Source organism: Puma concolor, chromosome E1 (genome assembly GCF_028749965.1).
Source record: "Puma concolor isolate L17-30 chromosome E1, mPumCon1.1.hap2, whole genome shotgun sequence".
Classification (NCBI taxonomy): Eukaryota; Metazoa; Chordata; class Mammalia; order Carnivora; family Felidae; genus Puma; species Puma concolor.
In genome coordinates, this window is record NC_141680.1 from 46,301,812 (window position 1) to 46,326,617 (window position 24,806).

The window sequence follows — 24,806 nt, forward strand, 5'->3', positions numbered from 1 at the left end:
ATTATGTGCGGTTTACTGGAAAAACTCTGTGAAAGGTTCCTTGTATTATTTTTACCTGAGGAGGTGCCTTTTTCAGTAACACGAGAAGAGCCTGTAATACCAGATTAGAAAATCGAGGGCCAATGGGGACATAATCTGGAAGAGAAATATTGCTCTGTTTTAGGGATTCGATACGTATACGCACATATTCCAAACATTCAGATTTTTCTGCATCGAGAATAAACACAGCCCCAAGTGACTGTCAGGCAACTAATGATAATTAGAAAAAAAATATCTCCAATAACTTAAATGCTTAAAACATTATGTAAGAACTCTCACCCATACATTTTTTTTAAAAAAGCTTCTAAATATCCATTTTGAGTTCAGGTAGACATTTTTTTTTTTTTTTTTAAATATTCAGAGACATTCTTTTTAAGGGAGAAGAAAAAAACCCAGATATATTTACTAAGCATTTCCAGAAAATGCCCACAAACCACATTAGTATAGTAAGCTTGCAGCAACAAAACATACCAGAAAATGGGTAGTGGGGGGCGGGGGGGGGGGGGGAGATGGCAAATAATAACGTAAGTAAGATACTTCAAAATGACTGAAATGATGATAGAGCCACTAAGACTGGTCCTCAGATGGGGAAGAACAGAGAACTTTCCTCAACTTTCTGTTAAACTTCTACTAATCCTTCAAGATTCGGCATGAATGCTACCTCGTCAGCTTTCTCTGTATTGTGCTTAGAACGACCTTCAGGCATTAGCCCTCTGAAGTCAAAAGTGATCTTTCCCCTTTCTGAATATCCAGAACATATGGCACATTCTACTTTGCATTCGTTTTTCCCAATATATGTTATAGCGACAGCATCTTATTTTTTGAGACCCTACTAATTTTAGCCCAGTAGTAAGGGCTCAGCTTACTTGTCGAATAAATGAACAAACAAGTACAGATAATAACTATTCATACAAGTGAAAATATACTCAGAGGGCACACATTCCTGACATAGTAGTGTTGCTATGACCACACATCTCAATTGTGTTTAGATAAAGGAATTTACACAGAGCTATGAGTTTGTGCTTAAAAGCTTTTAAAGAAATAATCCTATAAACTGGGCCGAAATGTATCAAAAATAGCAGACCAAAACCCCAGGGGCACTAAATAAAACTACCAAATTAAGAAGACCTCAGATACACCTTTATATATAAAGGTATGTCTTTGCTTTATAACAAACATTGCCTTAAGAAACGAGAAAATAAATAACAGAGGGCTAAAGCAAGTCTGAAAATCATGAGGAAAATTTGGTAAGTACAGTTTCGCTGGAATCATTACTACACCATTTTGGATAGCTTCAGAAGGGATTACTCAGGTGTTGGGTAGTACCTTAAGAAGTTTATGAAGTCACCATGTGGGTTCCATTTCAGTACAGTTATCACAGCATCCTGAGTGACTATTATAATGCACTTATTCCAGATTTATCTAATTTTTGCAATGAAATAAAATGTAAGTAACAACACTTTTCTGGCATTTACTGGGGGATTACTACACCTTATGAACTGTGTGCAGGGACTGTCTTATTCATTTCTGTATCCTGTAGGAGTGCATTTAAGCAAAGGAGATGTTTACTCAATATTTTTAAGAATTACTATAGAACACTTTTAACTTTCAGAATGTTTTCAACATATTTATCTTATTTTTGTCTTCACGATTACTCCATGGGATGAGTGAGGAAGGAAACACTGTCTCTGTTTTATAAGAATAGACAACTGAGGTACAAGGCACTCGCAGCTTATCCCCAAGTGTTATTTCACTCCATTCATATGTCCCTCCTCCTTACTTAGTTCTGTCAAAGTTCCTAAGTGGAAACTCTGGGGTACGGATGGGCAACTCAGAGGTACAAAACAGCAAATATATCACTCAATGGAAATTACTAACCGCTTATTATGGGCAGGGAACTCTGTGGAAGAAACAAAATAATATGACGTATGGGCCCTTATGGGAAAGCAGTTGATAATGGAGTTATGGTCATAAGGCATATTTAACATGAAAACCATCACTGACTTCGCATATAAGAACACAGTTCTTTGTAAGACAAAGAAAAGTAATTTTATTGCTCTATAGTTTACAGATACCCATTATTTTTCTCTTGTAACTTGCGAGACATTAGTGTAATGTGGCAAAGATAGTACAATGGCAAAAGTTATGTGACTCACCAAGCAGTCTCTCAATGTCATCTACAACCACACAACTAAGCTGGGATTTGTATGCATCATCAAAGATCTGGAAGAAAGCAAAACCATTTATTATCTCGCTGCTCTCCATAATTATGACAATATCCACAAAGATAAAATTTACTTAATTCTTGAGCAATGACTAAACAAAGCACAGTATAACACCAATATTTCAGACTCTACTACATTAGAATTTAACAGACAATAGGATTTTAAAACTAAGAGTTCCTGCCATTTAAAAATGAGGAAATTGAGGCCCAAAGCAGTTAAATGACTTGCTCAAGATGACACAACTGGATCACAGCTGAGCAAGAAGTAGGGTGATGCTATTTTCAGCCCCACAAGCTGGATGTGTCACACACAGGCATGCTGAGGAATGCTGGTCATTAATCAACTGGCAAATCTCATCAAATTATCACAATGGTCTCTCCTATGTCAGGAGCGTGACTTCAGTGTTGTGACTCAAGAGCTAGACGGAGCCACAAGGGATGCGTAGAATAAAACTAGATGTCATTTTATTATCTATAAGAGTTGTGGCCCTGGCTAAGCAAGAATAACACTGAAAGAATCCTGTTCACTCAAATCAGACCATGGTCTGATGGTTAAAATGTTTACAGAAGAGTTAAAGTTGGTTATAAAGGATCAGATAGATGTATCTTTAGAACCAGACAAAAGATAACAGTACATTGTCTTAAGGCAGTGAAAGAAATGCAAATTAAAGCAAGCAGTAAAGGAAATCGTTATATCCTCACAAGGATGTAGCAATTTCAAGCCAGACAGAAGATTTAATTTATGTATAAGTTGAATGTAAGTGCCCAAGGCCTTGAGACCAGGCTTTTCATAAATGTGGGCGTTCCTATTCTAGCGACTATAACTGGGTTCAGGGCATCTCACAGATGTCATCTGTAAGAAGGAATTCCTGCATCCCAGCCCGGTCTTTCTGGTTGATAAATAACCTCAATGCACCAAGATGGTAGCCACCCCTCCACCCATCTTGCTTGGGGTAGCATAATATTCCTTATTGGTTATCTTTTAACCATAGATAATTAAGTATTAGGTACAGAAATAAAGTAAATCAAAGCCTTCCATATTAATATTTTTCATATCAAATTTAAAGACAACTTGTGTATACCTGGTCTCTAAAGTAACAGTTAAGAAAATTTACCGTATGAAGATGAGATTAGCCTTGCTAGTTCAATTTAAAATACACAATTGGATAATTCATTTTTATAAACTTTTACATTGGAAGGTAAGAGATAACTTAAATAGCCTTTCATATAGTAAAGATAATCTAAGGCTCACCATACTTTTATTATTAGTTGTATTTTAACTTATCATTAAGTAAATATAATTACTTTGAAACTCAATGTTTTGTTAGACAAACAACTGAAGTACTTCAAAGAGAAAACAAAATACTTTAAATGGGTAAATATAATTTAAAATATTAAAAGAAATTTAATTAAGTTGTAAAAGTCCCCTTTAAAGGAATTGCTAAATTTCACTAGACTTACAAATAGAATAAGAGATGTAACTGAACTTTTTTTAAAGTTTGTTTTCAGGAAGCCTTGGTGGCTCAGTCAGGTAAGCGTCTGACTTCAACTCAGGTCATGATCTCATGGTTTGTGGGCTCAAGCCCCATGTCGGACTCTGTACTGAAAGCTCGGAGCCTGGAGCCTGCTTCAGATTCTGTGTCTCCCTCTCTCTCTCTGCCCCTCCCCCACTTGTGCTCTCTCTCTGTCTCTCAAAAATAAATAAACGTTAAAAAAAAAAGTTTGTTTTGTGTTGAAAAACTAGGTTTTAGATTACAAAATTTTAGTATGCTGACTTTTCATTTTTTTAAAGTTAGCTTTGTTTGTTTGTTTATTTAATAGAGAGCGTGAGCAGGAGAGGGGCAAAGAGAGAGAGAGAGAGAGAGAGAGAGAGAGAGAGAGAGAGAATCCCAAGCAGGCTCTGTGCTGCCAGCGCAGAGCCCAATGCGGGGCTAGAACTCACAAACTGTGAGATCATGACCTGAGCCAAAATCAAGAGTTGGACACTCAACCAGTAGACTAAGCCACCCAGGCACCCCGACTTTTCATTCTTTAAGCCTCAAATTAGCTCTACACGGTCCTTTTATGCTCAAAAGTCACCCTCAAAGATGTAAAACAAAAACCCTGGCAAAGTGGACAATCTAGATAGTAGGTTCCTCCCAACATGCTATCTGTTCTTTAAGGTAGGAACTGTCTTACTCAGTATTAGGTTTGCAATGTCTGACACGTCACTGGTGCTTAATAAAGGTTTCCTGCTTGCGTGTGTGAAAGAACACCTCTGTTGCTTGCTTTCCTTTGCACTGTCCCCTTAACCCCTTGCTCACTCTCCCACATTGTGTTAAATCCCATTTTAAAATCCCATTTACTCTTGCCTCCTCAGCTATGTATCTCCCCGCTGGATTGTGAGGTGGATAAAAACTTTATTCGTGTTGTCTTTAGGATCTGGCACAGAATAGTATTTATACTTGCCCAGTGGATTTGGTGGTTCAAACGACACAAGTTCTAATTCCATCTTGCCATAAATCACTTGTCTCTGTTCCGTTTTGGTACAGCATTTTGTATATTGTACACATATTAAGGGTCCATTGTATTCTTCCTTGTATTATACTAGACTATAAGCCCTTTGAAGGCAAGTGGTGTCTTAATTATCTCTGTATCCTCACATTACTTAATATAATGCCTTACCAGAAAGTAATCAATAAATATTTTCTGTAAGAGTAAATTTGCATTTTAAATTCAAGCAGAAATATCAACAAGTAGTTGGAGATGTACGATTGAAGTCAGGGTATGGGGCTCACCTTCAGGGCAGTCAGTGATTGCTGAAACCACGAGAGGGGATGATATCTTCAAGGAGAAATGGTAGAGGTAAAAGAACAATGGGTCAAGTACCAAATCTTAGGGCGTTGGTCTATTCATTCATTCAACAAATAATTTTGAATTCCTATTATGTGTCAAGCATTAATGAAGGCAATGGAGAGAGTAACGAAAAAGACATATACGATCCCACCTCCGCAAAAACTGGAGTGGGGGAGCAGGTCCACGTAACCATAATGAAGCATGACGCTACTATGCTGGAGGAAATACAAGATGAGATGGTGCTGTATAGCGAAAGAGCTGGGGTAGTCACTGGGGAGACCCACACACGAGCTGGCATGTGGTCGGGCTGTAGTTCTCCACCCCCTCTTACGTCAGGGATGGCTATGGGGCTTGTATCGGTTAATGAAATGTGACTGGAAATATAGATCACTTTCCGAAAGGAGCTTTAAGAGCTACTGCACAATTCACCATGTTCGCTTTATCTGGCCTCGGCTATCATGCCATCACATGTGAGATGGAGCCTCTGTTACATGTTAGTTTGAGTTTCTGAGAAACTTCAATGAGCAGAGCTCCCCCTCTGAGCCATGATGGACATGCAGTGTGAATAAGAATTAAACCGTGTTATGTTAAGCCACTGAGATTTGAGGGTTGCTCAGTATTGCAGCATAACTTAGCCTATCCTAACTGACACCGAGGATTATGGAATCAACGATGGTGTCCTAAGTTTAGGAAGTGACATTTAAGCTGAGACCTGAAGGATACACAACCAGTGGAAAACGGAGAAGAAACTGTTCCGAGAGGAGCATACTGAATATTAGGAGGCTCAGAGTGAGAAAATTCAGAAGCAATGCAGGAACTGACAATATAGTCAGTAAGAATTAAAATGAAGAGATGTTGGTGTGGTATGTGTGGGAAATGGTTGGTGAGAGTTGAAGCAGAAGAGGTGATGAAAGAGCCTGGACGTAAAGTATCTTACATCTCGTATGAGTTTTACTGTAAGGAAATGAAAAGCCACTAAAGGATTTTATTTATTTTATTTATTTATTTATTTATTTATTTATTTATTTATTTATTTTTCAGCGTTTATTTATTTTGGGGACAGAGAGAGACAGAGCATGAACGGGGGAGGGGCAGAGAGAGAGGGAGACACAGAATCGGAAACAGGCTCCAGGCTCTGAGCCATCAGCCCAGAGCCCGACGCGGGGCTCGAACTCACGGAGCGCGAGATCGTGACCTGGCTGAAGTCGGACGCTTAACCGACTGCGCCACCCAGGCGCCCCAACCACTAAAGGATTTTAAATAATGGACTAACATGTCAGGTTTATGATTAAGAAACATTTTTCTGCCTGATGTAGAGAAAACATCAGAAGGGAGTAATCGTTGTTTAATACTGTAGAATTCCAGGTGAAAGATAATGGTGGTCTGGAAGTGGGAGGGGGGGTGTTCTATAAGTGGATGGACTCTAGAGATGTTTAGGAGGCAGAACTGAAAAGACTTGGTGATGAACGGGTGTGGTAATGAGGAGGAAACTAGAGTCAAGGGTTCTTTCTGGTTCGGCCACTAAAATAGAGAACAGAGGAGAAGGTCGTCTGGGGATGGGTCATGATGAGTACATGTAAAGAGCAGGGAAAGAGAAGGCCCTCACCTCTCCTTGCACCGCCCCTCAAAGGGAAGGAAAATAGGACATTTATTTCAGCCTCCTGATACATAATGATGGACCCTTTTAGGTTTGAGTTGGTGAATTCAAGATAGTAGAGAAGTTTAGAAGCAGTTCCTTAGTGGCTCTTTGCTATTTTTTTGAAGACCGGACCCAATATCGCAGCCAGTGTGGTATCCTATAAACTTTAGTGATTTCAAGGAGTCCCTGAAAATAATGCTTGCTCTTCAAATCACTGTTCAGAATTCCACAAAGGCTCTGATGCCATCATGGAACTCTGTCTGTCAGGCTGCAATATTGTGGGTTAGAGCCACAGGGCCCGGGGACATGGTGGACTGGCTATTTGCAGTACTAGTTTTTTCCTGAATCAGTCCGTCTCCCTTCTCAAGAACAGTGGAGAGCTTACACTGCTACAGAAATCTTACTCGGGACATTGCTGGGGTCAAAACTGATGATAAATTGGTACGCTGTCCCACCAATTTACCTCAGATACTGTGTTCATGAAGCATTACAAATCCCTTCATAGTTGACTGCATGATTTACCTGTAAGATTTTAGAAGAAAAGTACCTACGGCAGTCATTTAATGTAGTTGGTTTTTTTTGTTTTTTTTTTTTACAGACAGCTCTTAATGTACTAATTACTATCATGAGGAGAGGAGCACTTACAGCTAACTCTCTTAACAACCTACTAACCATGACAAAGGCTGTGCGATTCCAGTTGTAACTTGACCAGTTTCAGTTGACAGGTCAACTGAAACTCCTTTGGGTAGCAACTCTGCTCTAATTTAAATACACACACCCCTTTCACTTCTTACACACGTAATTCTTTACTAGTGTAATGGAAGGTCACCACCCTTCCCCCAGATCCCTGTTTCTGGCCTAGTGTCCTCAGTCCCTTCCAGTCTAGGCTCCCTGGCCCAGGCCCCAGCACAATGTTCACTAAGAAGACACTCAGATTTGACTGACAAGTACATGCAATTAGCTGCCAGATGAAAATCTAAGTGAGATATTTACACAGTGAGTTGGGAAGTTCTACCACAACTTTAGGTAGATAAACCCAAAAAGGAGGAGTGGTACCAGAAAGAAAGATGCAGAAAAAAAAAAGAAAAATGTACAAACCGCCCCAGCTAGAGCACTACAACTGACGTGCCAAACTTACCATTGCTAAGGGCACAGGGCAGATAGATACACAGTGCCGCTGCACAACAAATGGCGCCAAACAAAAGTCAGGCAGATGGGCTCAAGCTGGGCTAGTGGTCGTTCTCAAAGACTCCTTGTTTGCTTGTTTTCAAGATTTTTATTTTTTTTTTTTTTATTTTTTTTTTTAAACAGATTTTTTTTTTTTTAATTTTTTTTTCAACGTTTTTTATTTATTTTTTGGGAGACAGAGAGACAGAGCATGAACGGGGGAGGGGCAGAGAGAGAGGGAGACACAGAATCAGAAACAGGCTCCAGGCTCCAAGCCATCAGCCCAGAGCCTGACGCGGGGCTCGAACTCACGGACCGCGAGATCGTGACCTGGCTGAAGTCGGACGCTTAACCGACTGTGCCACCCAGGCGCCCCAAGATTTTTATTTTTAAGTAACCTCTACACCCAACGTGGGACTTGAACTTACAACCCTGAGATCAAGAGTCGCACGCATGCTCTACCAACTGAGCCAGCCAGGAGCCCCTCCCAAAGTGTCTTTAAAAATTAATTTAAATTCAGATCCTCTCACTTAGTACGACAAAAGTACATACGATGCTCAAGTTTCATCTTCGTGGAGAGGTTCTCAGTTGGGGATCAGATAAATAGTTATCATGCAAACCAGGACACCTGAAAGTAGGGAGCTGTTAATAATCATGCTGGAAGAACAGGTAAAAACCAGGATTGCTCAAAGCAAATTGGAATGTCTGGTCATCCTAGTTTTATCAGGAAGTTTCCTACAGGAAACTTCTCAGTATAAAATTATCAGCATATAATATCAGTAAATATCAACAGGTAAAATTATCAGTATATATAGCGTTAGAGTCTGATAAGAAGCCTGGAAGAGAAGCCTAAAGAAAAAGAATTGGAAGGACTGAAGAAAAAGTGCATAAAGAGTAGCATTGGTCAACACACACATAATGACAGGTCTGTTCTAGAAGATGGACAGTTTCTCTAGAAAACAGAGAATCCCACAGTCTATTTCTACTCTTGAGTACCACATCTCTTGTATGCCAGGTAGGTAGCGGGTCATAAGAGACTAAAGTACGAGGAGCCTGGGCTGAAGGCAAGAACATGCTGGAAGCACTATGCAAGCACGGAGGAAAAGAGGCGTGGGGCTCCTGCCACAAAGGGCTTGGGGCAGGTCTGATTATGGTCCTCAAGGACACTGCAAGTTCCCCAGGCACAGAGCCCACTCCTGGAATCTACAGACAAGCTGGGAGCCACCTGTGTGTAGGGGAGGGGCGGCAGCTGCAGCTTCTGGAGTCTACATGAATACACATGGGAACACGCCAGCATGAGCTCCACGTTAATCCCAGCCTTTCAGAATCACAAACCACAGCAAAGCATGTTCTAAGTGGATTCTATCCTCCATTTTCTATAACCTCATTAGTGCTCTGAGGCAAGTGAAGCCAAATTCTCTGGTTCTTCTGGGGCTGAAAGAGTTCATCTCAATTCTGAAGTGGTTGGCGTGAAGCACCTAGTTAGGAGGAATCTGATGACAGTAGGAATCTGATGACTTAGAAAATCCTTAATGTAGTAAATCTGTCAGCAATTAGTTGAAAGCATACCCTAATCATATTTGGTAGCATATAAAAACGTAAATGAGCAAATTCAAATCGGTGCTATCAGTAATAATCTCTAGTTTCTAAAAATAACCTGGGAGTAGACCAAGCAAACATTAGCTGTCTTCTAATGAAACTGCCTCGGGAAGTGGACCTAAACTTTTGGCAAAGCACTAAAGCTTCCTGGAATGACCTTAAAATCCCTCATTTGTTTTCCCTGCTTTTCAGGAAAAATTCTTACATTTTTCACATAACACAAACCACAGAGTGGGGTATTCTTAATAATATAAAAAGTCACAAGGTCTGAAAGTTCCACTAAAGATCGGCACTATTCTCCTTTGTGTGCCAAAGAGATACGAACGCCCAAAGACAGAGTGTATTAAACAAAACAACGACATGCGCCCGCCCCCCCAGCCATACAGGGACCCGCAGTCACTTCCGGAGTGTCCACTTCTCTCATTTAATACGTGCACAAACTTCGGCAAATCAGCTACCTGATATATTAGGATGTTAACCAAAAACATCCAAATTCTGTTGCTTAGTAACTGCTGTCAAAAGATCCAATTTCCAGCTCTGCTCTTTGTATGGACTAAACCATGAAAAGAGGAGGATTAGGCACCATGATTCTGTTCTGTACAGACTACAATTTGCAGTGGGATTTACAGGAGGATATTCAGAGAAGATTATTTCCTTCTTGCAAAGCTAGTGGAAAGGAAAATTTCTCCCATTAATTTTCAGTCCTTTAAAAACAAGACCATATTATGTTATTAGTGGGTATAGTTTTATAAATCACTGATATTCCTACTTAATTTTGTTCAAACAATTTAGTCACACTGGATTGTTCCATTTCATCTCTGTACTGATCGTGTACTCGGAAAGCATCAAGATTAGGTAATTAGTTAAAATCAAACTCTACTGTTTTGTTCTTTTGTTCATTTAATGGCACTAATAGAAATAGTAAAATAGATTTTTTAAAAAATATAGATGCAAAATGGATAAAGGAACAGAAATTTAAAAACAGAATGGAGGGGCGCCTGGGTGGCGCAGTCGGTTAAGCGTCCGACTTCAGCCAGGTCATGATCTCGCGGTCCGTGGGTTCGAGCCCCGCGTCGGGCTCTGGGCTGATGGCTCAGAGCCTGGAGCCTGCTTCCGATTCTGTGTCTCCCTCTCTCTCTGCCCCTCCCCCATTCATGCTGTGTCTCTCTCTGTCCCAAAAATAAATAAATGTTGAAAAAAAAAAATTAAAAAAAATAAATAAATAAAAAAATAAAAACAGAATGGAGTTAGGACGCAAACATAAACTAGGGAGAAGAAGGTCTGTAAATCCTTCAAATATCTTAATGGAACACGTGGTATCCCCGCCCACCCCACCCCTGAATGTGGGGTAATGGCAGTGTTGAGAAAGGATTTCTCTCCACAGAGAAAGGATTAAGCAAATTAAGAGAAGTACAAGGTAAATTTTTAATGAACTGAGAATAAACTATCATGTATTTTAGCACCCTCCATATGTGAACAAGAAGCAATAGCTTAATTACAATTAAATCTCTAAGATACTCATTAAAACAGGCCGAATGGTCTCCCTACTAACAAAAACTCTTACCTCTTGGTTTAAGCAATAAAATGGTACATAACGATATTCTATGAATTAGCTAGTCAGATCGTCTTTCTTTAGCAAAAATATGTTAAATTATATGAAATTATAGTTTTTAATTTCAACTATTACTGTTACAAAACATTTTAAAAAATCTTTCAACTTGAGTACTTACTCATTAAAATGTAGCTGAAGAAATTTTTTAAATGTTTATTTTTGAGAGAAGGAGAGTGTGCGCACGCCCATGCACACACACATGCGCACGCATGGGTGGGGGAAGGGCTTAGAGACAGGGAGAGAAAGAATCCCAAGGAGGCTCCAGGTTGTCAGGGCAGAGCCTGATGTGGGGGCTCAAGTTCAGGAACTGAGACCATGACCTGAGCTGAAATCAAGAGTTGGATGCTTAACCGACTGAGCCACCCAAGTGCCCCTGAAGAAATAATTTTAAATACCAATCTTTTACCTCACAAATTGGCAAAAAAAAAAAAAAAAAAAAAAAAAAAAAGCTTTATTATTTTTTTTTAAAGATTTAATTTTTAAATAATCTCTACATCCAACATGGGGCTCGAACTCACAACTCCGAGATCCAGAGTTGCATGCTCCACCAACGGAGCTAGGCAGGCACCCCAGGAAAAATATTTTAATAATATCAAGTGTAGGTGAGAGTCCAAGGAAACTGACATTCACATGATGGGGCTGCGGATGTAAACTGGTACAACTTTTTGAAGAAGTACACTTTATAAATCAGCAGTATTTTTACATAAGAGTTTTGATACCAATATTCATCAGAAATCTTCAAAATATCAATGTTTTTACCTCAGCATCCCAATTCGGAGAATTCAAGGAAGTAACCAGAAATGTATATACAGCAATAATGATAAGTAAAAATAACAACTACACTTTACTGAGCACATATTCTATCCCAAAGCACTGCACATACTTTACATAGATTACCATCTCACTTAATTCTGAATATTATCTTCATTTCATACACGAGAAAACAGAGGCTTATAAGTTAAGTGACTGTAAGACCTGGTAAGTGTGGTGGAGCTGTGATTCTAAGGTAGATCTATTTGAAACCTAAGCCCAAGTTCCCAGCCAATAGAATATGATGCTACTCTAAGAAAAATCTAGTAAGAAAATGGGGACGGTGATTTCTCTAGTTTGATAGTTCTAAAGAATATTATTTTTAATTGTGAAAAAACCTGGAAACAAACTAAATGTCCAGCAAAAGGCGAATATTTCAATAAATATACAGGGGCGTCTGGGTGACAGTCGCTTGAACGTCCAACTTCAGCTTAGGTCATGATCTTGTGGTTCCTGAGTTCGAGACCTGCATTGGGCTCGCTGTTGTCAGCACAGAGCCTGCTTCAGATCCCCCGTCTCCCTCTCTGTCCCTTCCCTGCTCATACTCTCTCGAAAATGAATAAAAACATTAAAAATAAATAAATGAACATTATACAGTTATTGACATAATACTGAGATACATTTTAATGACACGGAAAAAGGCTCGTAATAGATTACATGAAAAAAGCAGGTTTCAAACAGTATGTCCAGGGGCACCTGGTGGCTCAGTCAGTTGAGTGTCTGACTCTTGATTTCATCTCAGGTCATGACTTCAGGGTTCATGGGACTGAGCTCCACCCTGGGCTCCGTGCTACTGGCATGGAGCCTGCTTGAGATTCTCTCTCTGCCCCTCCCCTGCTTGTGCTCTCTTTCTCTCAAATAATAAAATAAACTTAAAAAAAAAAAAAAAAACCCAAAACCCAGTATGTCCAATGTGATCCCCCATACACAATGCATGTGTATATGTGTCGAAGCATACAAGAAAGTTGAAAGATAAACATGGATTCTTTTTTCTTTTCTTCTGTGTTCTTTTCTGTATTTTTAAAATTATTTTTGTGATCAGGAAAAGCTACATCTTTGGGGAGGGGGGTAGAACTCAAAAAGAAAGAAATGTCCTCTCCACAATTAATAAAAAATTATAGATTATTTGTGCTCTGGGGGGGAAAAAAAAACGAAGAAAGAAAACATCTTCTTCCCATCCTTACACTAAAAATGGAGGAAAGATTACAGCAGTGGGAGGTAGACCAGAAGCTCTAAGGAATGGCATTTATATTTCATTTTCAAAAGCAGCCTGGAAGACTTAGCACCTTTAGACTGGTTTGAGCCCTCAGGCGTTTGTCAACCTATCATTAGGCAACAATGTGAAAACTATTTGCAGGGTAGGATTTTGCAATATTTCTGATATATTTCTAAGACTCCTAGGCTTCATTCTTTGTTCTGTACTTTAGTTACAGGGAATGACTTTTTTTTTCTTTTCTTTTTTTTTTTTTTGTCAAGAAAAACCGAAAAGTCTAATAGGAATTTATAATACTGACGACATGGAAATAATTTTTGTAACTTTAAGGGTGCATGGATGATCCAGACAGTGAATCATGAATCGAAACAATTTTGAATAAGCTTGTATAGACACTTATTTTTATATTCCTTAGCCTTCTGCTCATCTAAAACTCTACCTTGAAAGGTTTTAACAATTTAAAGATTAAATCATAAGTTATTAAGTCATTAATTTAACCATTTAAGCCTCTAAGCCCAGCATCTATTACCTTCCCCCCTCAAGTCAATTTGCAAGAGATTAAAATAATAAAAATGATAATATCTCACACTTACAAAGCAGCTTTGATCTGTAGGAGCCTAAAGTGCTTTTTTAAAACTTTATAGAAAAACTAGGACCATCCACCCACATCTCAGAGTACATCTGAGGTAGAAGCTGGCAGCTGGTGAAAAGCAATGGAGTCATTTACCATCTGTACAGAAGACTACTATTTTTGAACAAGTATAAGGAATTAGAGGACTTAGGGAAATACAAACAGAATTAGCCGCTCAATTAAGTGGTACGTTCAATGGTCACAGGGTCCAAGGGCTATTATTTAAAGTTTCACCAGAGGAAGTTGTTTAAGGGTTCCCCTGAGAAGGAAAAAACTAAAAAACAAAGAAAAGCAACCCCTACCTACATTAGGGAAGTTACTGGTTCTAGTGATTCCGTCTAGATTTTCCCCAGAAGGACAGGTACTACCGGTGTCACCTCAGACACAGAAAAAACTATGACATTTAGGTTCTTTTTGTGTCTTTTTGGGTTCTCTTTCACACCCAATTTCAAAGACCTTTATAAAGAATGTTGATCTGGGGTGGATTAAATGGGTGACGGGCATTAAGGAGGGCACTTTTCAGGATGAGCACTAGGTGTTCTTTGTAAGAGATGAATCACCAGGTTCTACTCCTGAAGCCAAGACTACTCTGTATGAACTAACTTGAAAATAAATTCATAAAAAAAAATAAATTAAAAAAAAAACCTAGAATATTTATCTTGATGTTACAGTGTGTAGGAGAAGAATCCTGGTTCAAGCTCTGCCCCCTCCACCCATTTCCAGCACCTTATACCAACAATCTTCTGCCACCTGCACAAACGAGAAGCTGACTTCTCAATTTATATATATTTTAAAATATATTTTCCTCTTCTGTCTCTTCCCTTAAGAAACCCCTAAAGTCGTATCCTATATCTTTATAAAGTGGGAGCCTAGGAACAAGGTAAAAGAACTCCTGAGCTATCTTTACCAGGCTGCACTCCAATTCTCAAGGCTCTTTTCTCGGATTCTGATTTTCCCACATTTCATTAACTTAGAGTCAGTTCATATCTATAAAAGTTCAAGCATGAAAAATAGGATTTAAGTAGGAGAAATACTTCGACTACATATAAAAAATAACTTCTTCACTGTCGGGGAGTACACCAAATCAGAATATCGACGGGAACACTGGCTCCCAAGTGACAGCCATTAAGTCTTATCAGTGATTTTTGTGTTTTTAAAGAGCAGCCACTTGCTATCCCAGAGGCCTGACACGGCACTTGCTCAAATGTAAGAGATGGTCTTAGAGTTCTTTCAGCTCTGGGACTCTGTTCTATGTTGCTCTTCCTTTCACTGACGGTTCAAAGTAGTCATATTAAGAAGGCGACAAATGGCACTTGGAAAGAAAAAGAAAGATGAGGACCGCATCGAGTCGCCAAGCAGATTGTGATCATTACCTACTATATCACCATCCTTTTGTAGGGGACTTGAGAATAGCTTTCCAATGATCTACCTCTGTTCTTTCCCAAACCACACAACCTAACTGATCTCCAAAAGTTTGATTTTGTACATTGATTAAAAAAAAAAAAATCCTAAATCCTAAATGAATTTGCTCCACTCTACTCAAATACTTTTAACCTGATCTTTCTTTCAATCAAGTCAGTACAAACTTAATAGTAATACGTATTAAACAAAACATAACTTAGAAGATAAAGGAATGCTAATAAAAATGCATTACAAAGTTAAATCTATCTAAACAGTCCCATTTCCCCCCAAATTCTGCTGATAATTTAGTTCCACTTGAGAAGAACATAGCTGCTATACAGGTACAAAGATAGACAGATATGTACATGTGTACACACATGTATCTAAGAGATAGGAGATTCAAATGAAAGCAAAAATCTTGATACCTTCTTCATGGCCTGACACTTGGCTGTCTCAGAAAAGCCAATCATCTTATCAGGAGAGCAGATCTTGATGAAGGGGAAGTTGGATTCCTCTGCAATCTTTGCAGCTAAAGCAGTCTTCCCACTATGAGGAGGGCCTGCATAAAGATATGAGCAAGTCAGGGGAAAAAAGCCAAACCAAGCAAAGGGGAATAAAACAAGTTTAAACTTTTATCCACAATGTACTGAGGTCTCAACTAGTTGCTCATTAACATTTCCTGACACAATTTCACAGCAGACATGTTTTCTCTTATTTATTAGCAACTAAACTTAATGAACTGATTAGCATTTCTCAAAGGTATGATGAAATACATTCCTTCTTTCTTTCTCATAGTCTTAATCTTTCAAACTTCTGGCTAAATATATAATATGCAAGGGTTTTGTTTCTTAAAAAAAAAAAAAGAAGAATACCTTCAAACACATTATCTGTCCTATGTTATTAGTTCTACCAAATCACTTGTCTAATAAACAAATACGACCTTCTTAGGAGATAATATTGTGGGCAGGGGAAAACTGCCTTATTAGAAGCAAATACGACTTTAAAAGCTAAAATTTTAAAGATTTAGGCCTTCTCATAAAGGCAGCCAAATCTATAAGCTTAACTGTATTTAGACATCTTCTCCTCCTTCCCTTCTGTGAAATGGAAGATGTGTCCCTTTTCCACCCATAAACCAACCGATTCTTCCTTCCCATCTTCTCAAGAACCTGACATTACTGGGGCGCCTGGGTGGCGCAGTCGGTTAAGCGTCCGACTTCAGCCAGGTCACGATCTCGCGGTCCGTGAGTTCGAGCCCCGCGTCGGGCTCTGGGCCGATGGCTTGGAGCCTGGAGCCTGTTTCCGATTCTGTGTCTCCCTCTCTCTCTGCCCCTCCCCCATTCATGCTCTGTCTCTCTCTGTCCCAAAAATAAATAAAAACGTTGAAAAAAAAAAAAAAAAAGAACCTGACATTACTGACTGTATCCTCTTCCCCATATGTTCCATCTCTTCGTCTTCCCTGGTCTTTCCAATAGCATTTAAGCACATTTGAACACAAAGCAAAAAAACTTTCTGGACTTCACACCCCTCAACACTAGTCTTGCTTCTCCCTTCAAAATGAAACTTCTCTAAACAATTATCTACACTGGCTGCCACTTTGCATTTTCCCTCCATTCTCAAACAAATGCTATGGTTTCCATTCCCATTACATGGAACAGGCTCCCATCTGGGTCATCAATGACCTCTATGTCACCAAATCCAACAGACACTTTATCTGTTGGCCTCTTGGGAATATTTGATACAATGGGAGAACTCTTCTCTTTTTACAAATACTTTTCTTGGCTTCTGTAACAGCACCTTCTCTTCTCCCCCTCTTACCTCCCTGGTTACTCTTTCTCAGTCTTTGTCAACTCTTCCTGCTTTACTTGCTTCTTAAATGTTGACAGATCTCAGAGATCAGTTCCAAGCCCCCTTTTCTTCTCAACCTACACCCTTTCTGTAAGTAACCTCACCCAACCACCATGGATTCAACAACAGTCTATACACAGACAACTCATAAATGTTATTGTCAGCCAGACCTCTCTTCTGAGCCCACATATCCAATGGGCTGCTCAACATTTCCAATTCAATTATTCTATAGGAACCTCAATCTCAACATGTCCAAAACTGAACTCAAAACCTTTCTTCTTAAAATCTGCTTCTCCACTAGTGTTCCCAGTCTTAGTACACAGCACCATTTACCAGGTTGTGTATACTAGAAACCTGGTGATCATGTTTGATACCTCTCCCCATATTCAATCTAGTTATTTAATATTTCTAAGCTTCAGCTTCCCCATCTACAAGATAGGGATAACAGAAGCATCTGCCTTCATAGGATTGAAGTGGGGTTTAAATAAGATAGTGTATGCAAAGTGCTAGTAGAGTGACTAACCAATAATAACAATTCAAAGAATGTTAGCTTAATTATGAGTAATAACAATGATTATTATAAATCCTCTTTCCTTCTACCTCCTAAATATTTCTCAAAATGGTCTGCTTATCTCCATCTCCACTACCAGGATGTTACTTCAAACCACAATCAACTTTCATCAAGGTGCATTAATGCGACTGCTTCTAACCATTGGTTTCCCCTGTATCTTTTTTGACTCTCCAATCCATCCTCTGTCATAAAGTGGTCACGACATTTTGAAAATACAAACCTTATCATGTCACTTTACTGCTGAAAACCCTACCAACTGCCCCTCAGACAGAGACTAAATCTTTAATATGGCCCACAAGGCTGTGCATGAACTGGCTCCTGTTTACTTCTTTGGATTCATGCCTAGCCACTCTCCTTTTCTCTCTTTCTTTTTTTCTTTCTTCCTTCCTTCCTTTTTTTTTTATATCTATTTTTGAGAGACAGAAAGACAGAGTATGAGTGGGGGAGGGGCAGAGAGACAGGGACACAGAAACTGCACAGAGGGAGCACAGAGCCTGACATGGAGCTCGAACCCACAAACCACGAAATCATGACCTGAGCCGAAGGTGGATGCCCAACCAACTGAGCCACCCAGGAGCCCTTCCTTTTCTGTTTCCATCTCCTTCCCATCCAGGGCTTTTTCACATGCTGGTCCCTCCACCTAGAACATCTTCCCCAATTACTTTGCTCAGCCAGTTTCTCACCCTTCAGGTCTTGGCTTAATGTGTTTCAGGGAGCTTTCACTCCCAGACCTTTGAAAGGAGTTAGATTCCTCTGTCATGTGGACTCACCAAACTTTTCTGTTGTTGTACTAATCATAACTGTAAACAAGTTAACTGGTGAACAGAATGTCCTTACCTTTTTGTCTACTTGGCAAACTCCTAACTAATCCTTCCAAGTCTAAATTAAACACCACCTTTAGCTTTCTTTGATCATCCTGTGCAAAATGACTTGCATTCACACACACCTTCACATATACACTGTAGTTAAGAATTTGTTTACATGGGGGCACCTGGGTGGCTTCGTGGGTTAAGGGTCTGACTTTGGCTCAGGTCATGATCTCACAGTTCATGAGTTCAAGCCCCACATGGGGCTCTGTGCTGACAGCTCAGAGCCTGGAGTCTGCTTCAGATTCTGTGTCTCCTTCTCTCTCTGCCCTTCCCTGGCTTGTGCTCTGTCCCCCTCTCATCTCAAAAATAAACAAACATTAAAAGAAAAAAAATTAAAAAAAAAAAAAAGAATTTGTTTACATGTTTTTTTTAATGACCAGACTGAACTCTGTGAATGTCTTTATATCCCCAGCAACTGGTTCAATACGTAAAACATTTTACTCAATGAATACTTACTTAATTGAATTAAGTATTATGTGGTATCATACAGTCTACTACATAATATTTAGTGAATATTTATTTAATCAAGTTGATTACTATGTGGTATCACACAGTCTATTAAGTAACAGAAGTTTCAATGCAATTCCACAAGAAACTAGTTACTATCATTTGTCAGTAACATGCCCCCTCCCCAACTTTAATTTGTGTACAATATTGGTACATAAACTGGATTGCTATTTTTAGATCATGAATAGGTTTTAAACTGAAAATAATTCATTTTTCTGGAATGTGCTAAATAAATAACTTTGTAAAAGTGCTTTTTTTTTTTTTAAACTTTTAATGCCATCTCTTCATTCTTTCTCACCTTCCAAAAGGACGCTAACCAGGGGTGTACGATCACTATTTTTAGTCTGCTGAACCAGCAGCTCCCCATCTTCTAGAACTCGAGTAACTGGATCGCCCCATTTGATAATACCATTCATAATGTAACTTGCATAATCCTCTTGGTTTGTGCCAAATGCCTATGGAGGAAAATTATAATTTAAAGCATTTTGAGTGTCAGTATAAAAACTAAAATTCCCAAAAATATAAAAGATGAGTAATAATTCCTACATATTAAAAGTATTGAGCAATATCCCACATTAACATAAAAAGCCTGAAAAGCAAATAAAAACAAACAAAAAACCATTATCTTATCATTTCTCATTTAAACTTTTACCCAACGGTGGTGGGGAGGAAGCTGTTTTGGGTGACTTAACAGAATAAAACAAAGATTCTAGGGTCAGATTCTACAAGAGCCCAAGCCCTTGTAACCCCTGAGAAAGGGCAGGTTCCAATGTGCTTGTTTCTATAAGGAGTACACTGCTTGTGTCCTTCTGTTAAGAACAAAGGGAGAAAGAGATTATGGACTTACAACTTAGAAACAGTTGGCTCAGCAGACAAAGATACTATCCTGACATTGACTGTCGGTGTCATGGATTAAAATGGGAAATGAAATGGCATTGAGGAGATCTTGTCCACATCAGCTTGGTGGTGGGGGACATAAGTTAAATGGCACCAAGGTAAGTTTATGTGTGTAAATATAAGATTTAGAATGAGGTAGCACTGAGCAACTATAATGAAAGACTAAAGTATCAGAAAAAGGAAATAAAAAGCAATCACTATATATAATAATTTTATGTGTGCTCGCTACATATCAGAGCTTAAATCACATCCCTCTGCATTTTCAACTTCTAGTTTTAAATTGTAACTCCCACCAAACCAGCTGCCAAGGGTGATCAGTAACTTTAGTACTTAGCGACTTAATGGAATTGTGTTTTTAAAAGGTTAACAAGTGAAGAAATGAGTAGGAAAACATAACTCAATGTAATCTAAAGGTCCCATATCTTGAGAACTTCAAATTTTAAAAATTTACCACATCCCTCAAAAAGTCAATTTTTCACTATCCAACATATGGAATGATTTTAACAGCTCTTTAGAACTTGCACCTCACAGAAAGTCATCCTCTGTAATACTGTCTTAACAACATACGGTGGTCTCATTACTCTGTCACTTTGCCACCAAATCATTTTGCAGACCACACTTTTGTCCTTGAATGCACTAGTCCTTTGATTCCTGTACACAGAAGAAAGTTATCATTCCCTGTTTTGGATATGAGAAACTCGATGGCCCTGTAAAAAGTTATAAAGGAGGAGTCTAGTAAGCACTTGTTGAATGGCTATTGAAGGAAATATACAGATTGGCTGGCTTTTTGTCTTTAATTATTCCAAGTATATGCTGTAAGCTTCATAGCAGCAGCTTTAAGATACCTGAACCTGGAAACAGTGACCCTCCATGCTAACCATATATATGAGTCTTCCTTACTCATTCTGTCATTATATTTTCTGTTTTATCCCCTGGACCCTTGGAACAAATAAAAGGAAGTTATTAATTACTTAACTAAGCAAGTTATCTCAGCTTCTCCTTCCTGGTAGCCAAATTATTTGTCATTAAAAAAACCTTGGAATAGATCAGTTAGGCTGGGCTCTAATATTTTTGGTAACTATTACGAATGATAACAGCAAAAGATGAAATCATTTCCAATGCTCAGTAAGTTAAAGTAATTATTTTATATTTAAAAGTCACCACAGTCATAAAAAAGTAGACAGGGCTAAAACAAATTGATTTTAGTCTTTAAAGGAGATACTTGCAACACATAATTATTAAGAATTATAAAGAACTTGAGCAGACCAAATAAAGAATAAATAATACAACAGAAAAACAGGCAAAAGACATGAATAGCATTTCACAGAAGACACTCATATAGCCCATAAACATACGCAGAGATACTTAAATTCATAGGTGATCAGTGAACTGCAAATCAAGGCCAAAATGAGAGCTCATTTTACATTCGACTGAATGGCAAAAATGAAGTCCGAGAGTACCAAGTGTTAGGAGATGGTGATCTCCCTATCATGAGGAATAATTTCAATTTAAGTACTAATTACTCAGCCATCAGCATTAATGTGCAAATATTTCTCCTACTGGACATTTCCAATCCTGAGATTTCCTGATTTTTAAAAGTACATACCATATAACCTTACAGAATACGGTGTAACATGGCGATTGTGGGTTTGTTTTTTTTTAGTTTATCCATCACTCAATATCCATACTCACTGGTTTGATATCATTCTCCAAAGAAGCAAGAAAGTCTCCTCTCGTCACCTGCAGGCTCTCTGCTTTCTCCATGTCCACCTCTACTTTAGTGCTGGCCTAATCAGGAATGAAAACAAAAATGTAAGGCCTTCCAAGATTTAAGACGATTTTCAGTCTAAGAATGTAATACCTGGGGACTTTTTTAAAAAGCATATTTTCACAGACAAAAGACATCTCTCTCAAATTCACAAACATACATAACTTTTGCCTGAACAATTCCCCTTCTAGGGATTTATCCCAGGAGTATATCCACAAATGTATGCAAAGTTACATGTATCGGGATATCTGTTAGAGTAATTTGTAATAGCAGAAGAGTAGAAGCAAATTAAGTGTCTACCAGAGGGTACCAGTTACGTACATTAGGACACATTTGGACCAAAGAACGCTGGAGAGTTGTTTTTTTTTTTTCCCCTTCAAAATAAGGCACAAGGAGGAGAAAATACATACAAAGGGTCTCTAAGAACAGTGGTTCTCATCCTTGGCTACATACGGAATAACCTCTAGAGCCTTTAAAGATACACAGAAGCCCAGCCCGACTCCCTTCAGGATTTTGATCTGACAGGTTCAACAGAGGGTCCATGCATTTATAGTTTTAAAAAGTGCCACGGGTGATTCTAATGCTCAGCTAGGTTTGTGAACCATTATTCTAGAAGACCAAGGTCCTACAATTTTGATTTGTACTCATACTTTGTGCCAGCTCCAAATATTCTGCTTACTGCACCTGGAGCTAGCACTTAGAACAGACATCTGGAGAAGCATCAAGGCCTTTATCAGCACTTGGAGCTGCCTGGACCTGATGAGTGATTGAGACACTAGCACATTTTTTAACGCGACTGGGCTCACTCCCAATAGCACGAGGCAAGTGAGTCTAATTTGTAAATGGCACTGCGTTTTTTAAAAAAGGTATCTTCAAAAACATCTGACTATAAAACAAAAGTAAATTAAGCAATATTAACCTTCCACTGATTATTATAAAACACGAGTCAGGTTCCTTTAGGAACAGATTGTTGAGACAAATGAAATGACAAACATTTTGTAAAAAGTCAGACTTACGGGATAAAAGGAACTATGTCAGAAACCGGATCAAGACAGCAAAACAGAATACATTTATTTATCTCCCTTCCTGCCCCAAATCCCATGAAATGACAGAAAGTGAAAGAGAAAGGTTAAAAAGCATAGAAGACATATCCAAAAATTTAACAGAGAGGAGTCTCAGAAGGAGAGAAGAGAAAGGATGATAGAGAAACGAACAATAAGAGACAGGAGAAAAAATGTTCTCCGCACCCGAAGGAGTGTCTTTGCAGTTTGAAAGATTCAATGAGTGCTCATTAGATAAATGAAAAAACCCCACATCTGTCTAGACACACTGCTATAAACTATCAGAACACCAAAGGTGAAGAGAAGTCCTAGACAACTTTTTGGTGACAAAAACAGGTTACCTGTAAAGAAACCAGAGTAAAACTGGCATATCTCTCACTAGCAACACTAGAAACAAGAAGAGAACACATATCCAGCTGTCTTCCCTAAAGAATGATTCTCACATATACTTAGGGAGGCATAGGCAAGCATTTTCACAATAGTTATTATGCACTGTTCTGGACACTAGAGACATAACAATTCAAAACAGGGTTCCTGCCCTCATGGATCTTACATTTTAGATTGTTGTAATATTCTAGAATACTGTGCATTTGTCCAAAATAATGAAGACTTGTGCATACTGATGGAAAGTTACCCAATATATACTGCCAAGTGAAAAATATAAACTGCAGAATAATTTCATTAAAATCTTTTTTAAAAAGCACACATACGTATGACTGTAAATGTAGAGAAAAGATTATAAAGATACATCCCAAATGTTGGCTACCTCTGGAGAGGGAAAGACAAGGGGTATTGGAGACAGCCTTTCTCACTTTTCCCTATATAATCTGGCATCTGGAATCTCCTACAAAAAAATTTATTCATACATTTATGTATGTACGTATGTATGTAGGTAGGTATGTATGTATTTTGAGAGAGAGAGAGAGAAACCATGAATAGGGGAGGGGTAGAGAGAGGGAGAGAGAATCCCAAGCAGGCTCCACACTGTCAGCAAGGAGCTTGATGCAGGGCTTGAACCTATGAACCATGAGATCATGGCCTGGGCTGAAGTAAGATGCTTAATCACCTGAGCCACCCAGGCGCCATTTCTAAGTTACTTCACATTTCTAAGTTAAAGAAAGGAAATGGTGTTACAGGAAACAGCACCTCTATGAAAAAAATTATAATGCTCAGTTCACAATATAGACATCTCTATAGTGCTTTATAGGTTATAAAGTATGTTTGCATATATTTTCTCATTTCATCATACCCATTATCTCATTTTATCCTACACAAGCCCGTACGTTTTCTTACATTAAGGGTAGGATAATTTAACTAAGGGATATAAGGTTTCCTTCCCAGGTAATCTTACATAAAGGTCTTAAACTCTGATTAAAACTTTTTGACACATTTTAAAGGATTTGACAAGGTGTAAACTCTCAGGTGGAAGTGAAGGAGCTCTGACAGAATCACATTAAAACCCCAGTGAAGCCACCAGCCTCGTTCCAAATGTCCCCGCTCTATATAGCCCTGAACTTTTATTATGATGTTTTATGTGCTGATTTCCTCTGCTAGTGAAACTAAATTCAAATGATAGAAACATATAACAATATGAAGGGAAAATCTTACCTTTCCACATTTGCCAAAAAAGTATGACAGATTTCAGGACTGAAACTGTGTGAAACTTGTCTTTTTGCCATTAAGAAAGGGCTCACTCAATGAATTAAAAGTAAATTAGATGGCTAGGGGATTTATTTTAGAACAAATTTTTGTTAGGCACTACAGGAATTTTAGAAGTTACCTAATTGTAAACAATCAATATTCTAAATTATTCCTACCTCTTCATTAAAATAAGTTTTCTAAGGACTTCTCTTAGCTAACTTTTACTATTTTGTCAAAATTGGTAAAATCTAATTTTAAAATATTCTACAATTCTGAGATGAACATAAGGGAAGGGAAGCAAAAATAATATAAAAACAGGGAGGGGGACAAAACATAAGAGACTCTTAAATATGGAGAACAAACTGAGGGTTACTGGAAGGGGTTGTGGGAGGGGGGATGGGCTAAATGGGTTAAGGGGCATTAAGGAATCTACTCCTGAAATCATTGGTGCACTATAAGCTAACTAACTTGGATGTA

At 38.6% G+C, this 24,806-nt stretch overlaps 1 protein-coding gene across 2 annotated transcripts in view; it reads right to left on the reverse strand.

Moving 5' to 3' along the window:
• Positions 1 to 24,806, reverse strand: part of NSF (N-ethylmaleimide sensitive factor, vesicle fusing ATPase) — a 150,102-nt gene that overhangs the window by 29,162 nt on the left and 96,134 nt on the right. For both annotated transcript variants that reach the window (XM_086687595.1, XM_086687594.1), the window contains exons 13-17: positions 21,552 to 21,647; positions 19,261 to 19,417; positions 15,596 to 15,729; positions 2,196 to 2,262; positions 56 to 135 (exon numbers count right to left, since the gene is read on the reverse strand). In XM_086687595.1, the coding sequence (XP_086543721.1) occupies positions 56 to 135; positions 2,196 to 2,262; positions 15,596 to 15,729; positions 19,261 to 19,417; positions 21,552 to 21,647 (534 nt within the window). The remainder of the gene's footprint in view (positions 1 to 55; positions 136 to 2,195; positions 2,263 to 15,595; positions 15,730 to 19,260; positions 19,418 to 21,551; positions 21,648 to 24,806) is intronic.